This window comes from Lampris incognitus, chromosome 13 (assembly GCF_029633865.1).
Source record: "Lampris incognitus isolate fLamInc1 chromosome 13, fLamInc1.hap2, whole genome shotgun sequence".
NCBI classification, from domain to species: domain Eukaryota; kingdom Metazoa; phylum Chordata; class Actinopteri; order Lampriformes; family Lampridae; genus Lampris; species Lampris incognitus.
This window is the reverse complement of record NC_079223.1, coordinates 35726527-35752428: the sequence shown is the minus strand read 5'-3', so window position 1 is coordinate 35752428 and position 25902 is coordinate 35726527. Positions and strand designations below refer to the sequence as shown.

The 25902-nt window shown below is 48.2% G+C and overlaps 1 protein-coding gene across 1 annotated transcript in view; it reads right to left on the bottom strand.

The window, feature by feature from the left end:
• The window catches only part of LOC130122512 (centrosomal protein of 55 kDa-like), a 38300-nt gene extending 14634 nt beyond the window's left edge, over positions 1-23666 (bottom strand). The window contains exon 1 of the mRNA XM_056291444.1: positions 23475-23666. Coding sequence (XP_056147419.1) covers positions 23475-23666 — 192 coding nt within the window. The remainder of the gene's footprint in view (positions 1-23474) is intronic.
• Between the last annotated feature and the right edge of the window lie 2236 nt (positions 23667-25902).

Below are 25902 nucleotides of genomic sequence, written 5' to 3'. Positions count from 1 at the left end.
AGAGTGCAGCGATCTGCGCGGTGAGGGCATCTAACGTGCTCGTCGCGGCCTGGGAGCCGGACTGAAGATCGCTGATCTCTCCGGTGACACGGGTGAAGGCAGTAGTAAGCTCCGAGCAGAGAGAGGCAAGTTGGCAACTGTGACTTCTTACTGCCTCTAGGGGGACGGGGCTCAGGGGCGTCACAGGGACCGTCCGCTCCTTGGGTTTGCCTGGGTCCATAATGGCTTCGACGTTCTGTTATGCTCGCGCACCAGAACCTGACCCGTGTGGCGAAACCCAAGACAGACAGACACGAGATGACTTCTAAGTCTACAAAGGGGGGTTTTATTGTGGGAGGGAAATGTATGGTGAAAAAAGGCGTTCTGTTAGTGGGATGTGTGAATAAACTATGTGTGGTGTCCCGTGGTTTGCGTGTATAACTATGTGCGAGTGTTTTTAGCCAATGTGTGGTGCGGTATGTAAATGACCAGGAGGTGTTGAAGAAATGTGCGTGCACCTGGCGAGAAAGTCCAGTCCGTGATCCAAGAGGGGTTGTCCGAGAAAGTCCAGGTCCGAGATCCGGGAAGTCGAGTCCGAAAGGAGGGGTTCAGGTAGAGGGACAAGGGGGGAGATCGCAAAAGAGGTCCGGGGAGAAACGTGAAGGTCGCTGGGGACGAGGGAGACGCGGGGAGCCGTGGAAATCGCGGAGGAAGAGTCTTGGGAGGAAACAGAGACACGAAGATAAGACACTGGGGAATAAACAGAAAAGCAAAGAACGCTGGAGGGCTTGTCAGAACTTTACCGCAGGGTTCAGTACGTCGAAGCACTGAGAGACGTTCTGGGAGGCTTTTTGTAGAAGGCTGCCTGATTGCCACAGGTGTGCCTGATGGATGATGGCAAACACCTGGTGCAGTGCAGCGCTCGTCTCAGAGCGCGAGCCGAGCGCTCGGATGTTTCCGGCACGTCCGAGCTGGGGGAGTGGCTTGAACGTGCCGGGGAGGCAGCTCGGGGCGGTGTAACCACAATACTAATAGTCTACTCGGGCGGTCGCCAACATAATAATATCTCTGTTTGGTTTTATGTAGAATAAACTCGGCCTTGCTTATGGATAAATTTTTATATTCTCCCCTTAACGCCTCGAGAATATTCGCGTTGGCTTCAGAGGGTGTTTCTCTCTGCGCCTTCTCCACTCTGTCTATCTCCTGCTCAATTTCAGAAAACCGCTTATTGTGCTCAGGTTTTAACCTAGAAAAAAAACTAATACATGTGCCTCTTATAAAACATTTCGCTGCTTCCCATAATGTTTGGGGATTGTCACATGACCCAACGTTCTGTTCAATAAATTCACCAAGTTGTGTTTTCATTTGTAATAGAAAATCAGCATTGCTAAGCAGAGTCATTAAATCTTCATCTGCGTGCTTTGGGATAAACAATTAATGGTGTTAAAGTGCATGACACAGGGGCATGATCAGATTAAGATAGGGAACATGTTAATATGGGGTATATCATTTATAAGATAAGGGCCGACAAATATATAATCAATCCTGAAGGAGGTGCCATTACGACTAGAATGAAAGGAATAGGCTTTAACTTTGTAATTACGAATGTGCCAGAGATCTACTAAGTTCAAGTCAACCAGGAAGAATCTTAGAGCTAAGGATGAGGGAGGAGCTGTGTTGAGTGCGCCTGTAGATCTGTCAAGCTCTGGGGAGACTGTGGTATTGTAATCGCCAGAGACAATGCAATGAGGGTCTCGATAACGTAACAGAGTCACACTGATGGAGAGCAAAAAGTTTTCATCAAAAACATTAGGTGCGTAGATACATGCTAATAGAAGTTTTATATAATTAATAGAGAACAGCACATAGACAAATCTACCATCATTGTCATTACCATTCTCCATAACCACAAGCTGTAATTTCCTTTCCGCTATAATCAGGACACCTCTAGCTTTAGTTGACGCGAATGAATGAGCTATAATTTTATAGTGCTTGTTTTGGAATCGCTGTACATCCTTCGCTGTCAGGTGTGTCTCTTGAATCAGAGCTATAGAAAAATGTTTGCGGTTTAAAAATTCCAGGCAACAAGTGCGCTTCATGGGTGAGTTCAGACCTCGACCGTTCCAGCTCAAGATATTTAAGTTGGCCATTTAAATGGTGGTGTAGAAGTGTATCAAAATAACATGTAAACAGTCCACTTTATGAGTAGTAAAGAAAAGACTTAAAGTGAGAATATGTCTCTTATTAGCTAATGGCCGCACAATACATTTAACATAGACCAATTGAAAGTTTAACAACAGAACTATATACAAACAGGCAAACCGCCAGGTCCTTGTTACACCTAAGGTTTGCATGGAACATACACTAGTCATTCCGGTGGCGCGCATATTGCAAGGCCACTCCTCACAACCCCTCTTCCCTCCTATGTCTCATGATGTTCAACAAACAACAGAAAACAAACAGAAAAAAAACCCGCAGAAGAGATGTTGAAATTGGCATAATACACAAAGTACATAAAGAGCTTCAGCATTGTGGGCTATTCAGTCCATGATATAAAACGCGAAATAAAACACACAATAGAACATCATAAATATCAACCAACTTATCTAAACAATAGGAAAATTGCTCAAGAGTGAACAATGCATGATGTGAACAATTCAATCCCTATGACATAAACTACCAGATAACCCGCACAGCAGAATGTCATTAACTTCAACAAACTTTGTTAATCAATGTGAATAAATAGCCCTAAAGAGTGAACAATACACTCACCGGCCACTTTATTAGGCACACCTGTCCAACTGCTCGTTAACGCAAATTTCTAATCAGCCAATCACATGGCAGCAACTCAATGCATTTAGGCATGTAGACATGGTCAAGACGATCTGCTGCAGTTCAAACCGAGCATCAGAATGGGGAAGAAAGGTGATTTAAGTGACTTTGAACGTGGCATGGTTGTTGGTGCCAGACGGGCTGGTCTGAGTATTTCAGAAACTGCTGATCTACTGGGATTTTCACGCACAACCATCTCTAGGGTTTACAGAGAATGGTCCGACAAAGAGAAAATATCCAGTGAGCGGCAGTTCTGTGGGCGAAAATGCCTTGTTGATGCCAGAGGTCAGAGGAGAATGGCCAGACTGGTTCGAGCTGATAGAAAGGCAACCGTAACTCAAATAACCACTCATTACTACCGAGGTATGCAGAAGAGCATCTCTGAATGCACAACACGTCGAACCTTGAGGCAGATGGACAATAGAAGATTGGAAAAACGTTGCCTGGTCTGATGAGTCTCGATTTCTGCTGCGACATTCGGATGGTAGGGTCAGAATTTGGCGTCAACAACATGAAAGCATGGATCCATCCTGCCTTGTATCAACGGTTCAGGCTGGTGGTGGTGGTGTAATGGTGTGGGGGATATTTTCTTGGCACACTTTGGGCCCCTTAGTACCAATTGAGCATCGTGTCAACGCCACAGCCTACCTGAGTATTGTTGCTGACCATGTCCATCCCTTTATGACCACAGTGTTCCCATCTTCTGATGGCTACTTCCAGCAGGATAATGCGCCATGTCATAAAGCTCGAATCATCTCAGACTGGTTTCTTGAACATGACAATGAGTTCACTGTACTCAAATGGCCTCCACAGTCACCAGATCTCAATCCAATAGAGCACCTTTGGGATGTGGTGGACCGGGAGATTCGCATCATGGATGTGCAGCCGACAAATCTGCAACAACTGCGTGATGCTATCATGTCAATATGGACCAAACTCTCTGAGGAATGTTTCCAGTACCTTGTTGAATCTATGCCACGAAGGATTAAGGCAGTTCTGAAGGCAAAAGGGGGTCCAACCCGGTACTAGCAAGGTGTACCTAATAAAGTGGCCAGTGAGTGTATGTGCGATGTGCAGAACTGTGAATGTACATTTTTAATAATAAAGTGAGTAAATGCTCCATTCCAAGTCTGCTACACACACACATATTACAAACAAAACAATGACGTCATACTGTAGCAACTTGGGGAGGCGGTCGCTGTGACTGTAGGCGGTTCTGTGCTGGGGGAGCGCAATGGCTGGTAGGACTGTTAATGTTAGCTTTAAAATTGTGTTTGAATAATGCGGTGTTCATGTTGTGGTTATTCTTGTATTGTTGTTTTGGGGGTTCGACTCAGACTATGTACAAGACCGTTTACTGACTAACTGACTGTAGGACCGTCTGTGACTGAGACTGTCACCACTTGCAACATGGGGTGGGGGTGGGGGGATCTTTACATTGTCAGCTCTGGTCTGTTCTGGCTGGTGTGAATAAAAGGGCACTCCCAAGGTCATGCAGTGTATGGGGCACAGGAATTGCGATTAAAAAGAGATCTCTGCCTCTCCACTCATTCTTCCACGCCAGCTCGCTGTAACACTTTTTGTTGTAGTTGGCAGCCCCCCTACTTAAAACATCTTCCCGCGTGCCTGACTGGCGGCCTGCAGGCCACATTTGGTCCCCAGCCTCACTCAGTACGGCCTGCGAGTCAATTTCCAAATATCAATAAATTGTTGGTTTCATGGGCGTTGGAAGCAAGTGGACCACTTGACCACATTTAAACAGGATCCCAACTGTAATTATACTGTCCACTGTTAGAGGGTTCTCCCTTGTAAAACAAGAGACCTGTAGCCAAGCAACTGCTTGCACATGGTCTCGGCGGGCCTCTTCCATAACAATATGTGACAAGGAGAGATATGAGTGGCAAAAAAGAAAACTTGACCTAGAGAACCGTGTCTTCCAGGCAAGACGGGAAACAGAATATCTTTTTACGGAATTCAAAGGCAAACCTATGTGTTTAGAGTGCCAGGGAGGATTTCAACTTGAGTCGCCACTACAATACCACACAGAAAGACAAATATGGCATGTACACTGGAGGTGCCAGAGCAGCTATCATCACTGACCTCTAAGGAAAAATACACTGACAGCAGAGCCTTTTCACCAAAACTACGTCTACATAGGAGTCCTCTCTCAAAGCAAAGAAGCCCTTATCAGATGGCGAAACAGTGAAGCTATATGTAGTAGAGATGGCTAAAGCTTTTGGAGATGATAACATGGTTAAGAACTTTGCAACAGTCTCTCCCAAGAGGCTTCCTCAGTTCGTGCCTTTCTGACTAGACCAAGCTAGTCTGACTGGCTGGTGATGAAACTCAGGACACTCAAGACTCAGCAGTTTATCTACACCTAAAGGAGAAGACACACTCCTTCCAGGACAGCAACGTACACATTTTGGACAGGGAAGATAGATGGTTTGAAAGAGGGGTGAAGGAAGCCATCTATGCGAAAATGGAAAAACCATCCCTTAACAGGGGAGGAGGTGTGCGACACCACCTATCTCCCACTTACAATTGCCGTCCTTTCATCTCTACCCAGGAGACTCAAGAAGCTTAGCCTCCAAGAACAACAGTCGGTCACTAACGGCTCCAACGGCTCATGACCACTGAATGGAGCGTTAACGAAGTTGAAACTATCTCCCCCAACGACCGTTGCTGCTTAACATCGGATCACAAAGAGTCACGCATATCAATACCTCTGATAACGACGGGCATTGCTAAACATCGGAAAACAAAAGAGCTACACATATCAATACCTCTGATAACGATGGGCGTTGCTATACATCGGAACACAAAGAGCCATGGACATCGTTAGCTCCGATAACAACTCTAAAGAGGATAAATATCTGAGTTTCATCACCAGCCAGTCAGACTAGCTTGGTCTAGTCAGAAAGGCACGAACTGAGGAAGCCTCTTGGATGAGAGGCGAAACGTCTTCACGGATATATACCAAGTCCAGTTGCACTCGATTCAGTTCCTTTGGAAAAGCTTTAAGCTGTTTTTACCAATGGTGCGTCATCAATGCGAGGAAGACGCACTAGATTCGCCGGGCTCCTTCAACAGAGCAGCATTGACTGTTCAATACTGCACTGCATCATACATCAGGTGGGTAACATTATTGCTAGCTAACTATTAATATATGGTTATGAATGTGGGTTTTCTTTGTGAGAATTTTTATCAAAGGCTAAATCCTATTTCATTTTGATCTTACAGCGGGCCCTCTGTGCCAAGACAATGAACTTCAGCGATGTCATGGATTTAGTTACCAAGGTTACCAATCTCATTAGAGGGGGTAACAGGTCTCTCAATCATAGGAAGTTTGTAGCCTTTTTGGATGAAGTGAGTGCCGCTTAAGGGGATTTACAGATGCACAGTGAGATCAGATGGATGAGCCGCAGGAAGCGCTAGAAGAGGTTTTTTGCACTGCGCACTGAAATCCCAATGTTCTTGGAGGCCAGCATTCGATGTGATACAAGTGCTTATTGTAGTAAACTCCGATACAGATTTTCTCTGCGACATGGCCTTCCTTGTGGATATTACCTCGCATCTTAATCACCTAAATATGCAGTTACAGGGAAGAGGCCAAAGTGTGTCGGATCCCTATGCACACATGAATGCATTTAAGCATAAATTAGCCCTGTTCAAAGAAGTCTTGAAGCATGCTCAATAATCCAGGTAAGAGAATCAAAGAAGGTTGAATCAGTTCATCTGGATACATTTATTGACAGATACATTTCATCACTCAACTAAATGACCTATTCAGTATAAACTGACAGCAGGTATCCTCACCCTTATAAACAATACAGTTGCATAATGACTGAAACCAACGACCAGTTTCATATGCAAATATGGGTGTGACCATTAACTAGAGTTTCAGTGGTCATGTGTACTATTCACAGAGGATTTGGGAATGTTTGCAATGACAACAGACGTACTCTTGCCCCCCCCCCCGGGGTCAGGGATGGTCGTTCTCTCTTAACATAGATGGCCTCTTTGACTCCCCGTTCAAACCAGCGTTCCTCCCTATCAAGGATGTGCACATCCTCATCCTTGAAAGAGCGGCCACTGGCCTGTAGATGGTTGTACACTGTGGAGTCCTGGCCTGATGTGTTAGCTCTCCTGTGTTGTCCCATTCTCTTGGCCAGCGTCTGTTTAGTTTCCCCAATGTATAAGTCACGGCAATCCTCCTGGCACTTAACAGCATACACTATATTGCTCTGTTTGTGCCAGGGGACCTGATCCTTGAGGTGGGCCAACTTCTGGTGCAGCGTGTTTTGGGGTCTGAAAGCAACTGAAATGCGGTGTTTGGAAAATACGAATCTGAGCTTTTCCGATCACCACTGGTTTACACTTAGGCAACTGTTGTCCTTCTCTCTTCAATTGGCTGGTGCACTGTTTAGGCGTCTTCCTGGCTTTGACAAACCTATTGCGTTATTCACTGACCCCCTCTCTGCTGCTGTCAGTGAGCGACCCTCAGAGTTGCAGCTTGAACTTTGCGAACTACAGTCAGACCCCTTCTTTCAAGCAAAGCGCAATGAGAGAGGAATTTAATTTTGGAGACTACTACCCGAGTCCCGCTTTCCGCTCCTCTGGGATTTTGAACTCTCAATGGCCAGCATGTTTGGGAGCACTTACATCTGTGAGAGCAGCTTCTCAACAATGAAGTACAAAGTCAAAAGAGAGAAACAGGCTGACAGATGAAACTGTTCCAGCTCATGCAGATTGGATGCACAAACACTGACATTCAGCCACAAGTATCTCATTAAGACAGAACCTTATACTGATTCACCTGTGGGTGAGTTTCATTGGCTTTATCAATGTATGAATGTGTGTGTGAATGGGTGAATGTGAGGCATACATTGTAAAAAAGCACTTTGAATGGTCGGTAGACTATCCATTCCATTATCCGAACCACTTATCCTGCTCTCAGGGTCGCGGGGGATGCTGGAGCCTATCCCAGCAGTCATTAGGCGGCAGGCGGGGCAACACCCTGGACAGGCCGCCTGGCCATCATTCACACACACACACACACATTCATACCTAGAGGCAATTTAGTATGGCCGATTCAACTGACTTGCATGTCTTTGGACTGTGGGAGGAAACCGGAGCCCCCGGAGGAAACCCACGCAGACACGGGGCAAACATGCAAACGCCACACAGAGGACGACCCGGGACGACCCCCAAGGCCATGGTTGGACTACCCCGGGGCTCAAACCCAGAACCTTCTTGCTGAGAGGCCACTGTGCTGCCTGTCGGTAGACTAGAAAAGCGCTATATAAAATGCAGTCCAATTACCATTTTAAGCCAAATGAATGTTTATTTCTCTCAGGGTCGCGGGGGATGTTGGAGCCTATCCCAGTGGTCACTGGACGGCAGGCAGGCAGACACCTTGGACAGGCTGCCAGGCCATCACAGCCCCCCCCCCCGCCAGGCCCCTCTCCCCCCACACACACACACATTCACACCTTCACACCTAGGGACAATTTAGTATGGCCGGTTCACCTGACCTACATGTCTGAGAGGAGGATAAGCGGATAAGTTTGGATGATGGCTGGATGGACGGATGAATGTTTATTTGAAACGTCGTGCAATTGGAGAGCAGAGTAGAAACGTACTACAAACATGAATATTAGTTGTTGCACTTAGCGTGAATGTTAAGTTTTGTATGATTATTGAATTATGATTTTTGAGACCCCATTGCACTGAAATGATGGTATATCACTCAGGAATGTGGGCGTTTTGTTCCATGTTATGCTGGTTTAAATTTTTTTTATTACCGGTATATATTTTATTCTTTTTATTAAATTAATATCTATAATTGGTTAACTGAGTGATGGGGTTACAGTATCCCACTGGTATAAGTGCATGGTCACAATCTGGCCCTCTGGTAGTGAGGATACAATTTTTGTGGCCCTCTCTATTATCAAAGTCGCCCATCCCTGATCTAATCTTACCTCTAGAAGAAGCATATTATTCTCAGAATCAGATGGTTCCACCTTCTGATGAGAAAGCTCATCCAACGCCTTCAAATATGTGTTCTTCTTTCTCAGTTTGCTAACCTCCATGACAGACACAGCAAGGCCTATGAGAAAGAAATTGATGTGTTCTCGGTTTAAAAAGCATTCAACCTTACGAGCTCTGAATCAGAAATTACAACATTTAACCAAGGTTATATAGTTGTCTCACTGCGTTTTTATTCCCTCATTTATATACCAGTATTATAACACGAGAATTCTGGTGTTAGCTGAGCGCTAACGTCAGATGACGATAACTAGCTAGGTGTATAATTTATAGCTAGCTTTAGCTATCTTAGGCAACAGTTCGTAACTATGAAACGGACGGCGATATAACTGTAACGTTATATAACAGGCCGTTTTCAAAAGCAAGATTAAACGCTGGTTTGGACAAACACTGATAAACAATACTGTCAAGTAAACGGACCTCAAATGCACCGAAGTAGCTGGCGTGAACTACACGTCGCGCGCGGCGCGGTTTATTAGCCCACACAGCCAGTTTTACTAGCGACCTTTAGCTTTCGCTGCTGTTGTTGGTTCGTGCGCCCTGGGGCCTGTAGGCAGCGCTGTAACACTCAATGCCATCCATCCATTACCCAAACCGCTTATCCTGCTGTCAGGGTCGGGAGGATGCTGGAGCTTATCCCAGCAGTCAGTTGGCAGCGGGTGTGGAGACACCCTGGACAGGCCGCCAGGCCATCACGGGGCCGACAGAAACGCACAAAAATGTGTGGACACTCAAACCGATGCCACCGCCAAGTTTGATATGTATGAAAAACTGCAAGTCAAAAAGTGACCTATTACAACTGAAATAAGCGACATCTCAAAATCAAGTTAATTTGTTCATCTGCAGTCATGTTAATAGTTTGACATTTTTATTCTCGAAGTTATTCTCTAAAGAATTGGCGATTTGAGACCCTTCTTAGGGGTGCTCAATCACTCCTATATTTCATTTCAGCATCCCTAAAAATAATCAGAATGATAATAATAATAATATTAAACTTCATTTGTATAGCACCTTTCATGCATAAAATGCAGCTCAAAGTGCTTTACATAGTAATAATTAATTAGCATTGTTATCATTTTCTGATGTCATTTTAGTCCTCTTACGTTAGATTTTGTGAACTTGTCTGTTAGAGACAAGTTCAAATGGCTTTGATAAAACACGTTTACGCCTAATGTCCAGTAGCCTATATAAAAGTCATGACGTTACAAACTCCGGCACAATACGTGACGGCATGCACCTTTCGTCCGCCACGTCAGAAGAAGACGAAAAAGAAGAAGAAGACGACGACGAGGAAGAACAACAACAGCACAAAGAAGAAGAGGAGGAGGGGGAGCCCGGAATTTACTTTCAAATATTCTGCTAGTGAATTTCATGGCCCAGATTAAAAACACAAGTAAATTGAAACGTTAGCAAATAAAATTGCTGAATGTTCTGAGAACGTTGGGTCAAATTGGCAATTTATAATTCCATTTTGTGTCAAAGAACATAAGCTGACATAGTTCGCTAGAGGTTATCGGCCAATGTTAGCTATCTGAGCTAGTCTGCTTGCACAGTTTCCAGCTAAGGAGCTAACTGATGTTACAGTACTTTTATGGACAGTGAAGCATTGGAACAAACCCTGACTCGTTGGACGTGTCTGTTTTTTCATAGATGTGTAGAGAATTCAGGGGGCACCCGGGAACCGCCGCAGCCGGGATGCGAACCCGGATCTCCCGCACTGGGCGACTACGTTAACCAGTCGACTAAAGGGTCTGACCCGTTAGCCAGGGGCTAGCGAGTCTACTCATTCATGATCGTTATAAGCAACCAGCTGATGACTGCTCATAGCATGAAACAGGCTTGTATTGTCTCATAGAGAATTTACTTGACTAACTGGATTATTTTGCTCCTTATTTGTTGAGCACTATTATTGTATTTAGAAATCACGTCAGGACACAGCGCTGTCGCTCGACACAACCTCTCCGTGGCATTCTTTATTTAGACTGACACAGCATCAAAGGCAGACCCGATCAAACAACCCAGAGCCCGCAGGCATCACCAATCGATCCCAGCACAATAGAACAGCACCAAATCAAATGCAGCACTGTCGATGTGTGCATACATAACATTCCCCCCCCCCCCCCGGCAGGATTTCAAACATGAAAGGTTGACACAAAGTCCTCTAGGTGGCCAGGGCGTAAACGTGTGCGAACAGGTCGCGGGGCGGCCTGAGGCTGGGCAGGCCGAGGTGGGGAGGGAGATGGCAGGGGAAGCTGAGGCCCAGAAATGTCTGGGGCCCGTGTAGGAGCTGCATGAAGCCCCGGGGCGTCTCGCCATGCTGAGGGAATGGCTATGGTTGTGTCACCAGCTGTGTGTGGCGGAGCTGACACCTTCCGTAGACGACTGGAGTGCCACCGAGTGCCATCGCTGAAGAGGTAAGTGGCTGGGCCCAGCTGACGGGTGACTTGGAGAGGAGAGGACCAGTATGAAGCCATTTTATTGTCCCTGTGGGGCCTGCGGACCCTGACCCAGTCTGACACATTGATGTCTGGCACCCTGGTTCGTTTTGACTGGTCAAACCGTTGCTTCATCCGCGTCTGCTGACGAGTGACTGAGGCTCTGACCCCAGAGGGAGGTGCCTGAGGTGTGGAGGGGCGGAGCCTGTCAAGGGGCATGCACAGTTCCCGGCCTAGCATGAGAGAGGCTGGGGAGACGCCTGTGGTCGAGTGCTGTGTGGCCCGATAGTGCAGCAGAGTGTTACGGATGGCCTGCGTGAAAGAGCACCCTTGGGCCATGTGTGCTCTGAGGCCGTTCTTCAGTGACTGGTGAAAACGTTCAACGCCGCCATTGGCCTGGGGGTGGTAGTACGCAGTGCGTATATGACGGATGCCCTTGCTTTCGAGATAAGCAGTGAACTCAGCAGAGACCAGCTGAGGGCCGTTGTCAGTGGTGATGGCCTTTGGGAGGCCCCAGCGAGAGAAAAGAGAGTCCAGGAAGTCGATGATGATCTGTGAGGTCAGTGCCGGAAGTGGTGAGTTCAGGCCATTTTGAGTGTAGATCGTAGGCGACCACCATGAAGCGTTGGTGGTGGGGAATTCCATGGATCTCACCACAAATGTCCAACTGCAGGTGTTCCCAGGGCTGAGAGGGCCAGGCGAGAGGTTGCAGGGGTGGGGGAGCCTGGTGGCCAGTCTTGCCACTCACAAGGCGGGCAGAACAGTCCTTCACCAGAGCCTCAATATCTCTGTCTATCCCCGGCCACCACACCAGGTCTCGGCAGCGCTGTTTCAGTTTCACAATGCCCAGGTGGCCTTCATGCGCCGTATTCAAAACACGTGCACGGAGAGCAGCTGGGACCACTGTGCAAAACCCACGTGCCACGCAGGTGTCGTTCCAGCAGGAGAGCTCCTGTCTGACTCGGGCGAACGCAGCCAGCTCCTCTGGGACCTTGTGAGGCCAGCCGTTCTGGATGTAGGTGCGGAGCTGGGAGAGGACAGGGTCCTGTTCGGAGGCTGCCCTCAGCTCCTGCAGAGAGACAGTGGCCTGGAGGGGTGTGTGTAGCATTTGGACAATGTCCTTTTCCACACAGTCACACAGCTGGGGTGGAGACAGAGCGAGAGAGCAGGTCGGCGACAACATTGTCTCTGCCTGGGGTGAACTGCAGGCTGAAGTTGTACTGGCGGAGGCGGTCAGACCAGCGGTGCAGCCTCAGGGGTTTGTGGCCTGTCCCAGATGTGGACAGCAGCGCTGTCAGAGCCTGGTGATCTGTCCTGAGGGTGAAGGAGCGGCCATAGAGGTAGAGGTGCCACCTTTCACAAGCCCAGATACAGGCTAACGCCTCACGCTCACCCACGGAGTACCGCTGCTCGATCAGGTTGAGGGCACGGGAGGCGAAGGCAATGGGCTTCTCCACACCGTTCTGGGTTTGAGACAGCACGGCCCCTATCGCTGTGGCTGATGCGTCACAGGTCACAAAGGTGGAGCTGGAGATGTCGAAGTGAGCCAACACTGGTGGTGAAGTCAGCTGAGTCTTGAGATCACGCACAGCGTCACTGCATGGCTTTGACCACACCCATGGCTCGTCCTTACGCAGCAGCTGGCGCAGGGGGGCTGTGGTCGCAGAGTACTCGGGAAGAAACCTCAGGTAGTAACTTGTCATACCCAGGAAGGAGGCGACCTGGGCGGCCGACCTGGGCTCAGGGATGGCCTGAATGGCGTCCACGTTGGATTGTAGAGGAGTTACACCGCTCGCTGACAGCCGGAACCCCACGAAGTCGATGGCTGGCACAGAGAGGACACATTTCTCAGCATTGAGAGTTAGCTTGTGCTTGGACAGGGCTGCGAAGACCATGTTAAGGCGCTTGTCGTGGATTTCACTGGTGGGCCCGTGTACCACTATATCGTCCAGATAAATGGCCACGCCCAGCATGCCAGCCAGCACGGAGACCATGATTTTCTGGAAGCAGCTAGGGGCGGAGCTGAGACCGAAAGGCATCCTGGTGTAGCGAAACACTCCTGCATGTGTCACAAAGGCTGTGAGGTTTCGGCTGCTGGGGTGGAGGGGCACCTGTAAGTACCCCTGTCTGAGGTTAAGCTTGGAGAACACCTCAGAGCCATAGAACTGAGCAGTGAGTTCTTCTGAGGTGGGCAGTGGATACTTATCAGGGACCACTGCCTTATTTACTGCACATAGATCGACGCAGACACGCAGGCCCCCCGACTTCTTCTTAGCCACCACGAGGTTTGAGACCCAAGGTGACGCGTCCACCGGTTCAATGATGCCAGCTTCCAGCAGTTGTTGCAGCTCGGCGGAGACCCCATCACGGAGAGCCAACGGGATGCGGCGCAGTGGTTGGATGACAGATTTCACAGCAGGGTTGAGGAGAGGTTGATGGGTGAAGGCGGAGAGGCAGCCCAGCCCCATAAACAGCGATGGCCACTTCTGCTGCCAAGGTGTGGCGACAGTCAGGATTGCTGCCCCCCTTGTGTCTAAGAGGGAGAACCCCAGAGCGGAGAACAGGTCAAGGCCCATCAGGTTGGCCCCACGGCGTGCCACATGAAAAACTGCATTGGGCACCAGCTTGGTTCCATAGCGGACAGTCAGTTGGAGAGAGCCAACCAGATCGATTTTGGAGTCACCATACCCACAGAGGACAGCTGAGGGTGCGGACAGTGGCAGTGAACCGAAAGATTGACTGTAGGTATCAACATTCAGGAGAGACACACTTGCACCGGTGTCCAACAGCAGGGGGATGCACACATCATTAATGTTGACTGTGCATGATTTGAATGACACTGGCCCAGAGCTCACCTTGTGAATGACGGCGGTTGAAGACTGGGGGGTGTGGCCCTCTGACCCAGCCGGGGAAGATCGACAGACGTTGGCAAAGTGATTGTGCTTACCGCAGCTACGCCATGTCTGGCCACGGGCAGGGCAGTTCTGAGCCCTTGAAACATGAGACCGAGACCCACAGTTACCACAGGACTGTTGAGGGCGGGGCCGAGAACGCCGTCGTTGCAGTTGCAAGACGTCCCCAGTGGAGTCGGCGCCCGCCTCGCTCTGGTTGGGTTGCGTCCCGAGGGGCAGCCGTGAGTAGAGGGAGGAGTCGTTGGCAGCTTGACTGGAGGTGGCCACTTGCTGTGTATTTAGCATAGCAGCACACTCAGCTGCTCCCTCAACCTGTAGTGCGATGGTAATTGCTCTGGACAGCAGCAGATCATCTTTTTCCAGCAGGAGAGTCTCACGCACCTTTGCGTTGTTGGTGTGTTCGATTAGCTGGTCGCGAACCATCTCGTCCTGAAGCGCGCCAAACTTGCATGAGCTAGCTAGCCCTCGCAAATTAGCTACGTACTGCCGCACAGACTCACCAGGCAGTTGGTGTCGCTGATGGAATATAAATCGCCGAAGGAGGGCACTCTGTGGAGCAGCGAAATGGGTGCTCATAAGTCCCACAGCTTCGGCAAAGCTTGTGACGTTCCCCAGAGACCCGAGCACACGATGACCCTCTGCTCCCAAGCAGTGTAGCAACAGAGCCGTCTTCCTCGCCTGGCTCACGTCGTCGAGCCCTGAGGCGATGATGTAATTTTCAAAACTATGTAGCCAGCGAGTCCATGGTACCGGAGGCTCGCCAGGTAATGCCAGGAAGGGGGCAGGTGGTGGGAGGGAGATATCAGCCATCCTCGTCGCCAATATTGTATTTAGAAATCACGTCAGGACACAGCGCTGTCGCTCGACACAACCTCTCCGTGGCATTCTTTATTTAGACTGACACAGCATCAAAGGCAGACCCGATCAAACAACCCAGAGCCCGCAGGCATCACCAATCGATCCCAGCACAATAGAACAGCACCAAATCAAATGCAGCACTGTCGATGTGTGCATACATAACAACTATCCCTACCGTTGAGTGTTTCTTTTAACAAAACTGTGTGCGTATGTATGTATTTAAATATGCATATGTATGTGTGTATGTATGCATATATGTCTATATATAATTTTTTATTTATTTATATCATACTCTTGCTTTTGAATGTATAATTAATATATGCCGCAGTGCGACCCTATATTTCCGTGTCATTAATGCATAGCAATATACAAAGATGATGTTTGTTCTTATTTTACTTTTATTTAGTTTTCTTTCTTGTCTTGTCCTGCTGTGTCCTATTTCTAATAGAGCTATATTTTAGTACTGATCGAGCCCCCTGGTACGTCTACACCACTGGTAATGTTTTCCAATGATTTCTTTTACCACGGGTAAGCCCAAGTTGTGTTCCCGAGGCACTTTGTTATCCTTTTAAATAATTACAATTTTCTTTCCACGGATTTGCGAAGTTATTGTTCACATATATAACATAACTGTTCACAACTGTTTACATTTATTAATATAGGGGTTTTTGTAAAGGGATGGGGGTGCCGAGACGTCTTGAGAGGGAAGGATGATAAAGAAAGGAAAGCTTGTATCAATTCGTTTGGCAGAGAAGGTTTGTATTATGGGAAGCAAAGGGACAGGGAGGTGAGGGGGGCACAACAGGGGTGGGTTAGATCTCACAGGGCTACAAGTCTGGGTTGGGTTGGGAGGGATAAAACAGAGAGGGAGAGCCGGGTTAGGGTGGGTAGGAAGACCTCTTTGTTTGTGTACTCTTTAAATGGGAGTTATTTTTCATCGAACTCGTGTACATTATATTGTGTTGTTTCCATGTGTTGTATTTCCTCTACTCGTTGCTTGCATTCTAGGTCCGACCTGACATTCCTAAATGCAATGTCATGGCTAGTGTGGCTGGCATGGGGACTGGTGGCGGACGGGCAGTGAGAATCATCTCGCTAAACACTGGTGGGTTGAATGCACCTGTGAAACGTGCAAAGATTTTTGCACATATCAAAAGTCTAGACATGGACATAATTTTTATTCAGGAGACACATTTATGTAACGCTGACCAGCATAAACTAAGCAGGCCTTGGCTTGGACAGGTACTCCATTCCAAATTTAATCTGAAAACGAGGGGTACAGCCATACTAATTAGAAAAAATGTACATTTTACTCCTAACACCGTCATCACCGACATAAATGGCCGGTATGTCATTGCCTCTGGTGTGCTTTATCAAAAACCAGTCGTTTTAGCATCCATTTATGCCCCCAACTGGGATGACGATAACTTTATGAATTGCTGTTGTCCTCTATCCTAAATTTAAATTCACACTTATTGATATTTGGGGGAGAGATGAATTGTGTTATAGACCCAACACTTGACAGATCCAGCCCAAGACATATTGCATCCTCAAAAATGTCTCAGACTCTCTCTGCTTTTATGGACCAATATGGTTATGTCGACCCATAGAGAGTTCTAAACCTCTCTACTAGAAAATATTCATTTTTCTCCCATGCACATCGTTCATTCTCTCGTATAGATTATTACATCGTGGATAAAACACTCATCCCATCTAATGTAGTCACCCAATATTCACCAATAACTATCAGACCATTCTACTGTGATTCTAGACCTTCACTTGGACCTAAGCCCAAGGGATTTAGATTTTGGCGTTTTGACCCTCTTTTGTTAGCTGATTTACATTACATCTCTGAGTCAATTAAATTCTTTTGTGAGACAAATAAAAATGAAGAGAGTCCCACACCTCTGATATGGGAAACCCTCAAAGCCTTTATTAGGAGTAAAATTATTTCACATATATCTCATGCCAGTAAACTTCGTAGAGTACACCAAAAGGAACTAGAAGAGTCTATTACCAACATAGACAACTAGCTCACAACTAATCAATCACCCAATCTATATAAAGAAAGGATGGGACTCAGAACGGAGCTCGATCTTCTCCTAACGAGAGGCAGAAAGTCTCTTAGTGCGCTCTTGGGGGACCATGTATGAACATGGAGACAAGTCTGGTTGCTTATTGGCCCACCAACTGAAGGCCAAGATGGCATCAAATCAAATCACCCAGATTAGAGATGATTCAGGCTCCCTTACTTCTGACCTGGGTGAGATTAACAATATCCTTAAAACATTCTATTCCCAGCTTTACACATCAGAATCTACCAAGGATGAAGCTCAACTGCTTTACTTTTTTGAGAATTTGAACATGCCCAAGATTTCTACCAGTGATTGCCAAATGCTTGATACCCCCTTAACGCTTTGTGAAATCAAAGAAGCAATTAAGTCAATGCATAGCGGCAAGTCCCCAGGCCCTGATGGGTACCCAGTGGATTTTATAAAAAAGTTTTCAGATCAGTTAGCCCCATTATTACTTGAAATGTTTAATTAGTCTCACCACCAGGGCTCACTGCCACCTACCCTTACACAGTCCTCTATCTCTTTTGATTTTTAAGAAAGGCAAGGATCCGTTGAACTGTGTGTTGTATCGTCCAATCTCACTTTTATCTGTGGATGTGAAAATACTAGCCGAAGTCTTTGCTCGGTGATTAGAATATGTTATGCCCTCAGTCATTTCAGAAGATCAGACAGGATTCATAAAGGGGAGGCACTCTTTCACAAACGTACAAAGACATTTCAGCATCATTCACACTCCACCCTCTACTGAACCAGAGGTGATCATATGTCTTGATGCTGAGAAAGCCTTCTACAGGGTGGAGTGGGCCTATTTGTTTGCTACGCTATGACAATTCGATTTTAGTGAAGTCCTTGTTTCATGGTTCAGTTACTTTACTCTTCCCCTCATGCATTGGTGTGTACAAACACCCGCTCTGACCCCCCCCCCCTTCCGTGGGATGCGCCAGGCATGTCCATTGTAACTGCTCTTGTTTGCGATTGCTATCGAGCCACTATCAATTGCTCTAAAGGCAGAGAGTGGGCTTAAGGGCATCCGGAGGTGGGGTACAGAACATAAAGTCTTGCTATATGCTGATGACCTGCTTTTTTTGTGCGTGACCCTTTGTCTAGTATCTCTCATCTTCTTTCGGTCTTGGAATCTTTTGGTGTGCTCTCGGGTTATAAATTAAATATCCAAAAAAGCTTATGTTTCCCTATCAACCAATTGGCGGCAGATTTACCAATGTCGTCAATCCCTTTCGAACTGTGTAACTCAGGATTTAAATATTTGGGCATCATCATTACTAGAGCCATTCGTTCACTACTACTACTACTACTTTCGGCTGCTCCCGTTAGGGGTTGCCACAGCGGATCATCCGTTTCCATTTCTTCCTGTCTTCTGCGTCTTCCTCTGTCACACCAGCCACCTGCATGTCTTCCCTCACCACATCCATAAACCTCCCCTTTGGCCTTTCTCTTTTCCTCATCCCTGGCAGCTCAATATTCAGCATCCTTCTTACAATATCCAGCATCTCTCATCCACACATGTCCAAGCCATCTCAATCTTGCCTCTCTTGCTTTGTCTCCAAACCGTCCAACTTGAATGGTCCCTCTAAGATAATGCAAAATGCTTAACACTTCAAGATTTAAAAAAAGAAGGACTGGTTGTTAAAATCCCTAGTGTTTGCACTGCAACAGTTTCGGTGGGAATTAAACTGGAGATGTCTGCCAAGGTGACATTGCCACCACCAGGACACATCATCAGTTGTGTACCTCAGCATCACAGGGTGTTTCGGCCTTTTATCACAAGACACCCTCCCCTGAGGCAGGCCCACCACAGGTTGATTGGTTCTGTGTGTGTGACCTGTGGTTAGCTGTTCACCCTAGCAGCCCAGACGGCGTCTCTCCTTTTGATCCAGAGGCTAGTCCTCTCAGCAGTGTTGGCTAGCTCTTTGAGCACTCTCCTGTGGGCCTGCCCCCTGGCTCTTAGTTCCCTCAGGAGTTTTGCTGTGGAGCTGGCAACAAAGCCCCTACAACCCACCTCCACAGGGCGCACCTTCACCTTCCAGCCTCTGTCCTCTGCTTCGGCTGCTAGGTTGGCGTACCGCAGCTTCTTACGCTTGTACGTTTAATCGACTGCATCCTCCCAGGGGACTGCCAGCTCAATGATGTAAGCGAGCTGGCAAGAATTGGACCAGAGGACGAGGTCTGGTCGCAAGGTGGTTGTTGCGATCTCTGTCGGGAAGATGAGCTTCTGGCCTAAGTCCACTCGCATTTCCCAATCCCTGGCTGAGTTTATCGAGCCTAAGTTGGGAAGTGAAGGGTTGGCCTTCAGTTTATCCCCCTCCCGAACGAAAGCTGGAAAACGCCGGGGCCCTTCCTGGTTGTTGAAGGGTTGGGCATTGATGGAAACCCTCGTGCGCTCGAGTTCAGCTACCAAGCACCTGATTGTGTCGCCAGGTGTATCTGCCTTGGGTAAGGCTGGTCTTGCAGCCAACCAAGATGTGCTTGAGGGTTGCTGGGTCTGTACACAGGGAGCAAGATGGATTCTCTCCAAACCAGAGATTTAGATTTGTGGGAGAGGGCAGGACATCATATGTGGCTTTGATGATGAAACTCAGCCTGTTCGATTCCATGCTCCAGAGCTCACTCCATGTGAGTTTCCTCTTTTCAAGACCATCCCACCTCATCCAGCGGCCCTGTTTGGCTTGTGCTGTGGCTTTAGAACATCTGGCTGCTTCCTCCTGTCGGCGAACCTCCTCAACCACCATAGTTCGCCGTTCAGTAGTAGTCGTCTTTTGCCAGGTAGGTGTTTTTATTCCCAGGCCAAGGCCGCCTCTGCCTTGTTGAACATGGCCTACTACGTCTCGGTGGCGGAGGGCAGATTTCGCCTCCAGTACAACTGCAGCTGGGGTCAATTTCTTCCCTGTTGCTAGGGTTGGAGCAACTCCTCTCACTACCGGGTCTCGGGATTCTGTGAGGGACATGACCAGCCTCACTTTGGCACATTTGAATTCCTCAACCAGGCTGGAAATTGGCAGTGCGATGGCTTCATTGCCGTAGAGTCCAACACTGCTGAGACACTTTGGCAGTCCGAGCCACTTCCTCACCTGCGAGTTCACTAGCCTCTCCAAGCGGTTGGCATGAGATAGTGAGACATTGTACATGGTTATTGGCCACATGAGTCGGGGTAGCAGCCCAAACTGAAAGCACCAGAGCTTAAACCTCCCGGTCAGTGCAGCGTTGTTGATTTGCCTGAGGCCACTGATTGTATCCTGACGAAGTTGCTCCAGTTGCTGGGTGTCTTTGAGGTCTGCATTGTACCACTGTCCGAGGCTCTTGATGGGTTTCTCCCGGACTGTGGGGATTGGTTGATCACTGATGCAGAACCGTTCATCTGTTAGCTGGCCTTTAACAATGGAGATGCTGCGAGATTTACTTGGTTTAACCTCCATTCGTGCCCACTTGATGTTTTCCTGGAGTTTCTGCAGCAGGCGCCTGGTTTTGTTGTTGCTATGGTGGTCAAGTCATCCATGTACGCCCGGATTGGTGGAAGACGCAGGCCATTCCTGGACCTTTCGCCTCCCACCACCCATCGAGATACACGGATGACAAGCTCCATTGCCATGGTGAATGCCAGAGGGGAAATAGTGCAGCCCGCCATGATGCCTATTTCCAGATGTTGCCAAATGGTGGTGGCGTTCTTTGTTGTGACACAGAACTGGAGATCCTGAAAATAGGTCTTGACCAACTCTGTGATGTTTTTGGGGACATGGAAGAAATCAAACGCCGTCCACAGGATCTTGTGAGGAACTGATCCAAAAGCATTGGCGAGGTCTAAGAAAACCACGTGCAGGTCTCTCCGTTCTTTCTTGGCAGCTTGTATCTGGTGCCAGATGATATTAGCATGCTCCAGACATCCCGAGAAGCCATGAATCCCGGCCTTCTGCACTGATGCATCGACAAAGTTGTTTCTTTGCAGGAATGTGGAGAGCCTTTGGGCAATCACGCTAAAGAAGATCTTCCCCTCTACATTTAGAAGGCTGATCTGGCGAAACTGGCTGATGCAGGAAGAGTTCTTCTCCTTGGGGATCAGAATGCCTCCTGCTCTTCGTCGTGCCCTGGGTATGACTCTTTTCTGCCATGCCGCTTTCATCAGCTTCCAGAGGTATTTCAGGACTCCAGGAGTGTTCTTATAGAGTCTGTACTGAATACCATTGGGCCCAGGAGTTGACATCGATCTTGCCTGCTTTACCGTCCTCTCCACCTCGCTCCATGTGGGAGGTCTTGTGTCCATATGGTGGTCAGGTGGGTGAATTGATGGCATGTCATCCAGGATGGTGACTGGCTCATGTCTCCGGACATCAGAGTAGGTCCTCTTTAGGTGCTCTTCCAAATCTGGTATGGGGACTGTGAGACTCCCATTCTTCTCGCTGTCAAAAAACTCTTAACACTAAAACTTAATCCTAAAACTCTTAACACTAAAACGCTTAACACTACAACAACTCTTAACACTAAAACGCTTAAAACTAAAACTCGTAACACTAAAACTATTACTGCTACAAACGAAATTATTATTAACACTGCTACTAATAATTTAACTACTAACACTAAAGCTATTACTAATAGTAATAGCCCCAGGTAGTCCAAACTTGGTGGGTCATCCCGGGTCGTTAGTCCAAACTTGGTGGGTCATCCCGGGTCATCCTCTGTGTGGAGTTTGCATGTTCTCCCCGTGTCTGCGGTCGCCTCGCAGCAAGAAGGTCCTGGGTTCGAGCCCCAAGGTAGGCCAACCTTGGGGGTCATCCCGGGTCATCCTCTGTGTGGAGTTTGCATGTTCTCCCCGTGGGTTTCCTCTGGGTGCTCCGGTTTCCTCCCACAGTCCAAAGACACGAAGGTCAGGTGAATCGGCCATGCTAAATTGTCTCTAGGTGTGAATGTGTGTGTGTGTGTGTGTGTCGGCCCTGTGATGGCCTGGCGACCTGGCCAGGGTGCCTCCCCCACCTGCCGCCCAATGACTGCTGGAATGGGCCCCAGCATCCCTGCGACCCTGAGAACAGGATAAGCGGTTCAGCTAATGGATGGATGGAAAGGAGTTCTTTGTTTTCTTAGGCATCTTTTTGCCTTCTTTCTCCTTCTCAAATAATATTTTTCTCCCGCTTCTCCATCTTGGCCAACAGTTTTTTATGTGGAGTCTATTTCTTGACAGCTCATATAAAATTATCATACTAAATAGTATGTCTGTCATTCAGAATAAGACTGTTCGCTTAGTTCAGGTCGTTTCTTACCTGTCTAGCTTTGCCTCCTCTCTTTACCATCACCTGCAGGCTTCCAGTTTCCCATCTGCGGGTTTCAGCCTGCTGGTACTTACTCACCAGGCAAAGCTGCTGTTCTCTCGTTTTGCCGTGTTTGTCGCTGAGAACGGTATTCAGTCTTCCTCTTTCCTCTGCTATTCTGTGTGACGTCTATCGTGTCGATATGCCGGTCCGCGGCCGCAGCTGGACTTTTATTACTTGCCGTCTTTTGTGACGCCATATCAAATGACCATGTCGATCCCCACGTATGATTGGACGAGGGTTATTCGAATAAAAATCAAGGGCGGGTTTTAGCGCCATTGATTTAAATTCATATTAAATTGGCACTTTTATGGTTGGCAGTTTTTGACACGTTTTAACCTGAACAACTGGAGAGGGAGCTATGGAACTCGGTTTGATACCAGGCTGATGGTGATTAAACCAATTAGCTGTGGAGTTCATTATAATTATTTCAATAAAATCAGAGCAACAGAAAGATTGAATTTATTTTTCCAAATCACACAATCTCATATTTTACAACCTCTAAAAACTTTCTGGATGGGGCAGCGACAACATGTTTCTTTTCCTTTCAAAATATTTTTATTGACCCCCCCCCCCCTCCAAAAAATGAACAGGGTTGGGCACATATATTCCACAATGCTACACATCAGTGTACAGAACAAGCAAAAACAAACAAAACCCCGTGACAGTGTTAACAGTGATATTGACACGATCACTGGCCAGAGGACCAGCAGCCAATAGGTGACATTTCCCTATCGGCCTGCAATCAGCCAGTATGCGTTGCACCTGCGTACTAGTTGGCCTGTGATTAGGTGCACCTGTGCTGGGGACTATTTAATGGGTTGTTTTGCAGACATCGTGGTCGAGTCTTCACATCGGTCTGCGGAAGCCCTTGTTTCCTGAACCCTCATCTGCCTCCTCTGTATGAGAGTGTTTTGCTTAAGTTTTGTTTATTCTTGTTTGCATTTTTGCCTGCCCTGTTTGGCAGTAGTCTTCGTTGTGTGTTTTGCTGAAGTCAAGTAAAGCGACTTTGTTCTTTACCAACTGCCTCTTCTCTGCAGTTGGGTCCAAATACAGCAAGACTCGACCAGACATGGACCTAGCAGAGTTGGAGCAGTTGCGCATCACCATTACAACTTGAGGTGCAGTTTTGGGCGAACGGCACACCAAGCTATAGTCGCTGGAGGCGAGCGTCCGCTCCATCTCCAGTTCTGTTGGAGAGATCAACCCCATGCTTCAACAGCTGACGTCGGATCGCTCCCAGCTGCAGCAGGTCCAGGCTCAACATCAGCAGATGTCCGCCATTACCAGCCTCACCACCACTCAAGCAGCTACAGCCAATCTCCCGGTCTGCGGCCACTGAACCCGCTAGCCACCAGCCTGCCTACTGGCCGGTAAACCACTAATCGAGGGGTGGTGCCGAGCCGGCTCCAGCCCTGGACCCACTCTGGGGAACCTGCCTGGTCAGGGGAGATGCCCGGAGTCTCCGCCAGGCCCATGTTCCACACCGGCCGACTCTACAGGTTAGGCCGGCTCCCTCAGCCGACCTGTCGGGCTCAGCTGCTCAGCGCCCTCGAGCCTCAGCTGCCTAGCATCCCCGGGCCGCCTCCGAAACCCGCTCCATGAGCGGCTGCCATGCCGCCGAGTTCTGTTTCGCGAACGGCCGTCCTGTCGCCTTCATGTTCAGTGTGCCCAGCGGCTTTCCAGCCACGGCGGTACTGTCGGTGAGGTGGAACCTCCTCGCATGCCAAGTGCACCAGCGCAAGGGCGGTGCTCGACACTGGGGAAAACCCAGTGGCCTAACCGACTATGCCATCTACTCGCGTAGTGTACAGAGCCCTAGAAAAAGAGAGTTGCGTCAATGAGGGCTCAGAACGCGAGCGGGTCACGTGGTTCATGTAACCGCTGAATAGTTCCAAACGAAGCTTGGCGGGTCATTTAAATGAACTGCTTAGCCGCGATTTCTGGTAACTACTAACCAATATTTTCAGATTTATATATATATATATATATATATATATATATATATATATATATATATATATATATATATATACACACACTGCTCAAAAAGATAAAGGGAACACATAAGCAATGTAGCTCCAAGTCAATCACACTTTTGAGATATCAACCTGTCCAGTCAGGAAGCAACACTGATTTGTGAATCAATTTCATCTGTTGGTAAATTGTCTAATTTCCACCTGGTGGAAATTAGACAATTTGCAAGACAACCCCTATAAAAGGAATGGATTTGCAGGTGGTGGCCACAGACCATTTGCCTGTCATCTTTTCTGGCCGATCTTTGGTTAGTTTTTCATTTTGCTAGTGCCCTCACCACTAGAGGTGGCATGAGGCGGTATCTGCAACCTACAGAAGTTGCTCAGGTAGTGCAGCTCATCCAGGATGGCACATCAATGCGTGCTGTGGCAAGAAGCTTTGATGTCTCCCAGCACAGTGTCCAGAGCATGGAGGAGGTACCAGGAGACGGGCCAGTACACCAGGAGACGTGGAGGGGGCCGCAGGAGGACAACAACCCCGCAGCAGGACTGCTATCTGGTCCTTTGTGCAAGGAAGAACAGCAGGAGCACTGCCGGAGCCCTACAAAACTACCTTCAACAGGCCACTAATGTGCAGGTTTCTGCTCAAACGGTGAGAAACAGAATGCATGAGGATGGTATGAGGGCCCGACGTCCACAATTGGGGCCTGTGCTCACAGCCCAACACCGTGCAGCCCGATTGACCTTTGCCAGAGAACATCTTGGTTGGCAGATTCGCCATTGGCGCCCTGTGCTCTTCACAGATGAGAGCAGGTTCACACTGAACACATGTGATAGACATGAGAGAGTCTGGAGACGCTGTGGAGAACGTTCTGCTGCCTGCAATATCCTCCAGCATGACCGGTTTGGCGGTGGGTCAGTGATGGTCTGGGGAGGCATATCCTTGGAGGGCCGCACAGACCTCTACGTGCTAGCCAGAGGTACCATGACTGCCATTAGGTACCGGGATGAGATCCTCGGACCCATTGTCAGACCATATGCTGGTGCAGTGGGCCCTGGGTTCCTGCTCATGCATGACAATGCTCGTCCTCGTGGCCAGTGTGTCAGCAGTTCCTGTATGTCGAGGGCATTGATGCTATGGACTGGCCTGCACTTTCCCCAGACCTGAATCCAATCGAGCACCTCTGGGACATCATGTCTCGTACCATCCGCCAACGCGATGTCGCACCACAGACTGTCCAGGAGTTGACCGATGCCCTGATCCAGGTCTGGGAGGAGATCCCTCAGGAGACCATCCGTCGTCTCATCAGGAGCATGCCCAGACGTTGTAGGGAGTGCATACAGGCACGTGGAGGCCACACACACTACTGAGCCTCATTTTGAATCGTCTTGAAGAATTTCCACAGAAGTTGGATCAGCCTATGTTCTCATTTTCCACTTTGATTTTGAGTATGATTCTGAATCCAGACCTT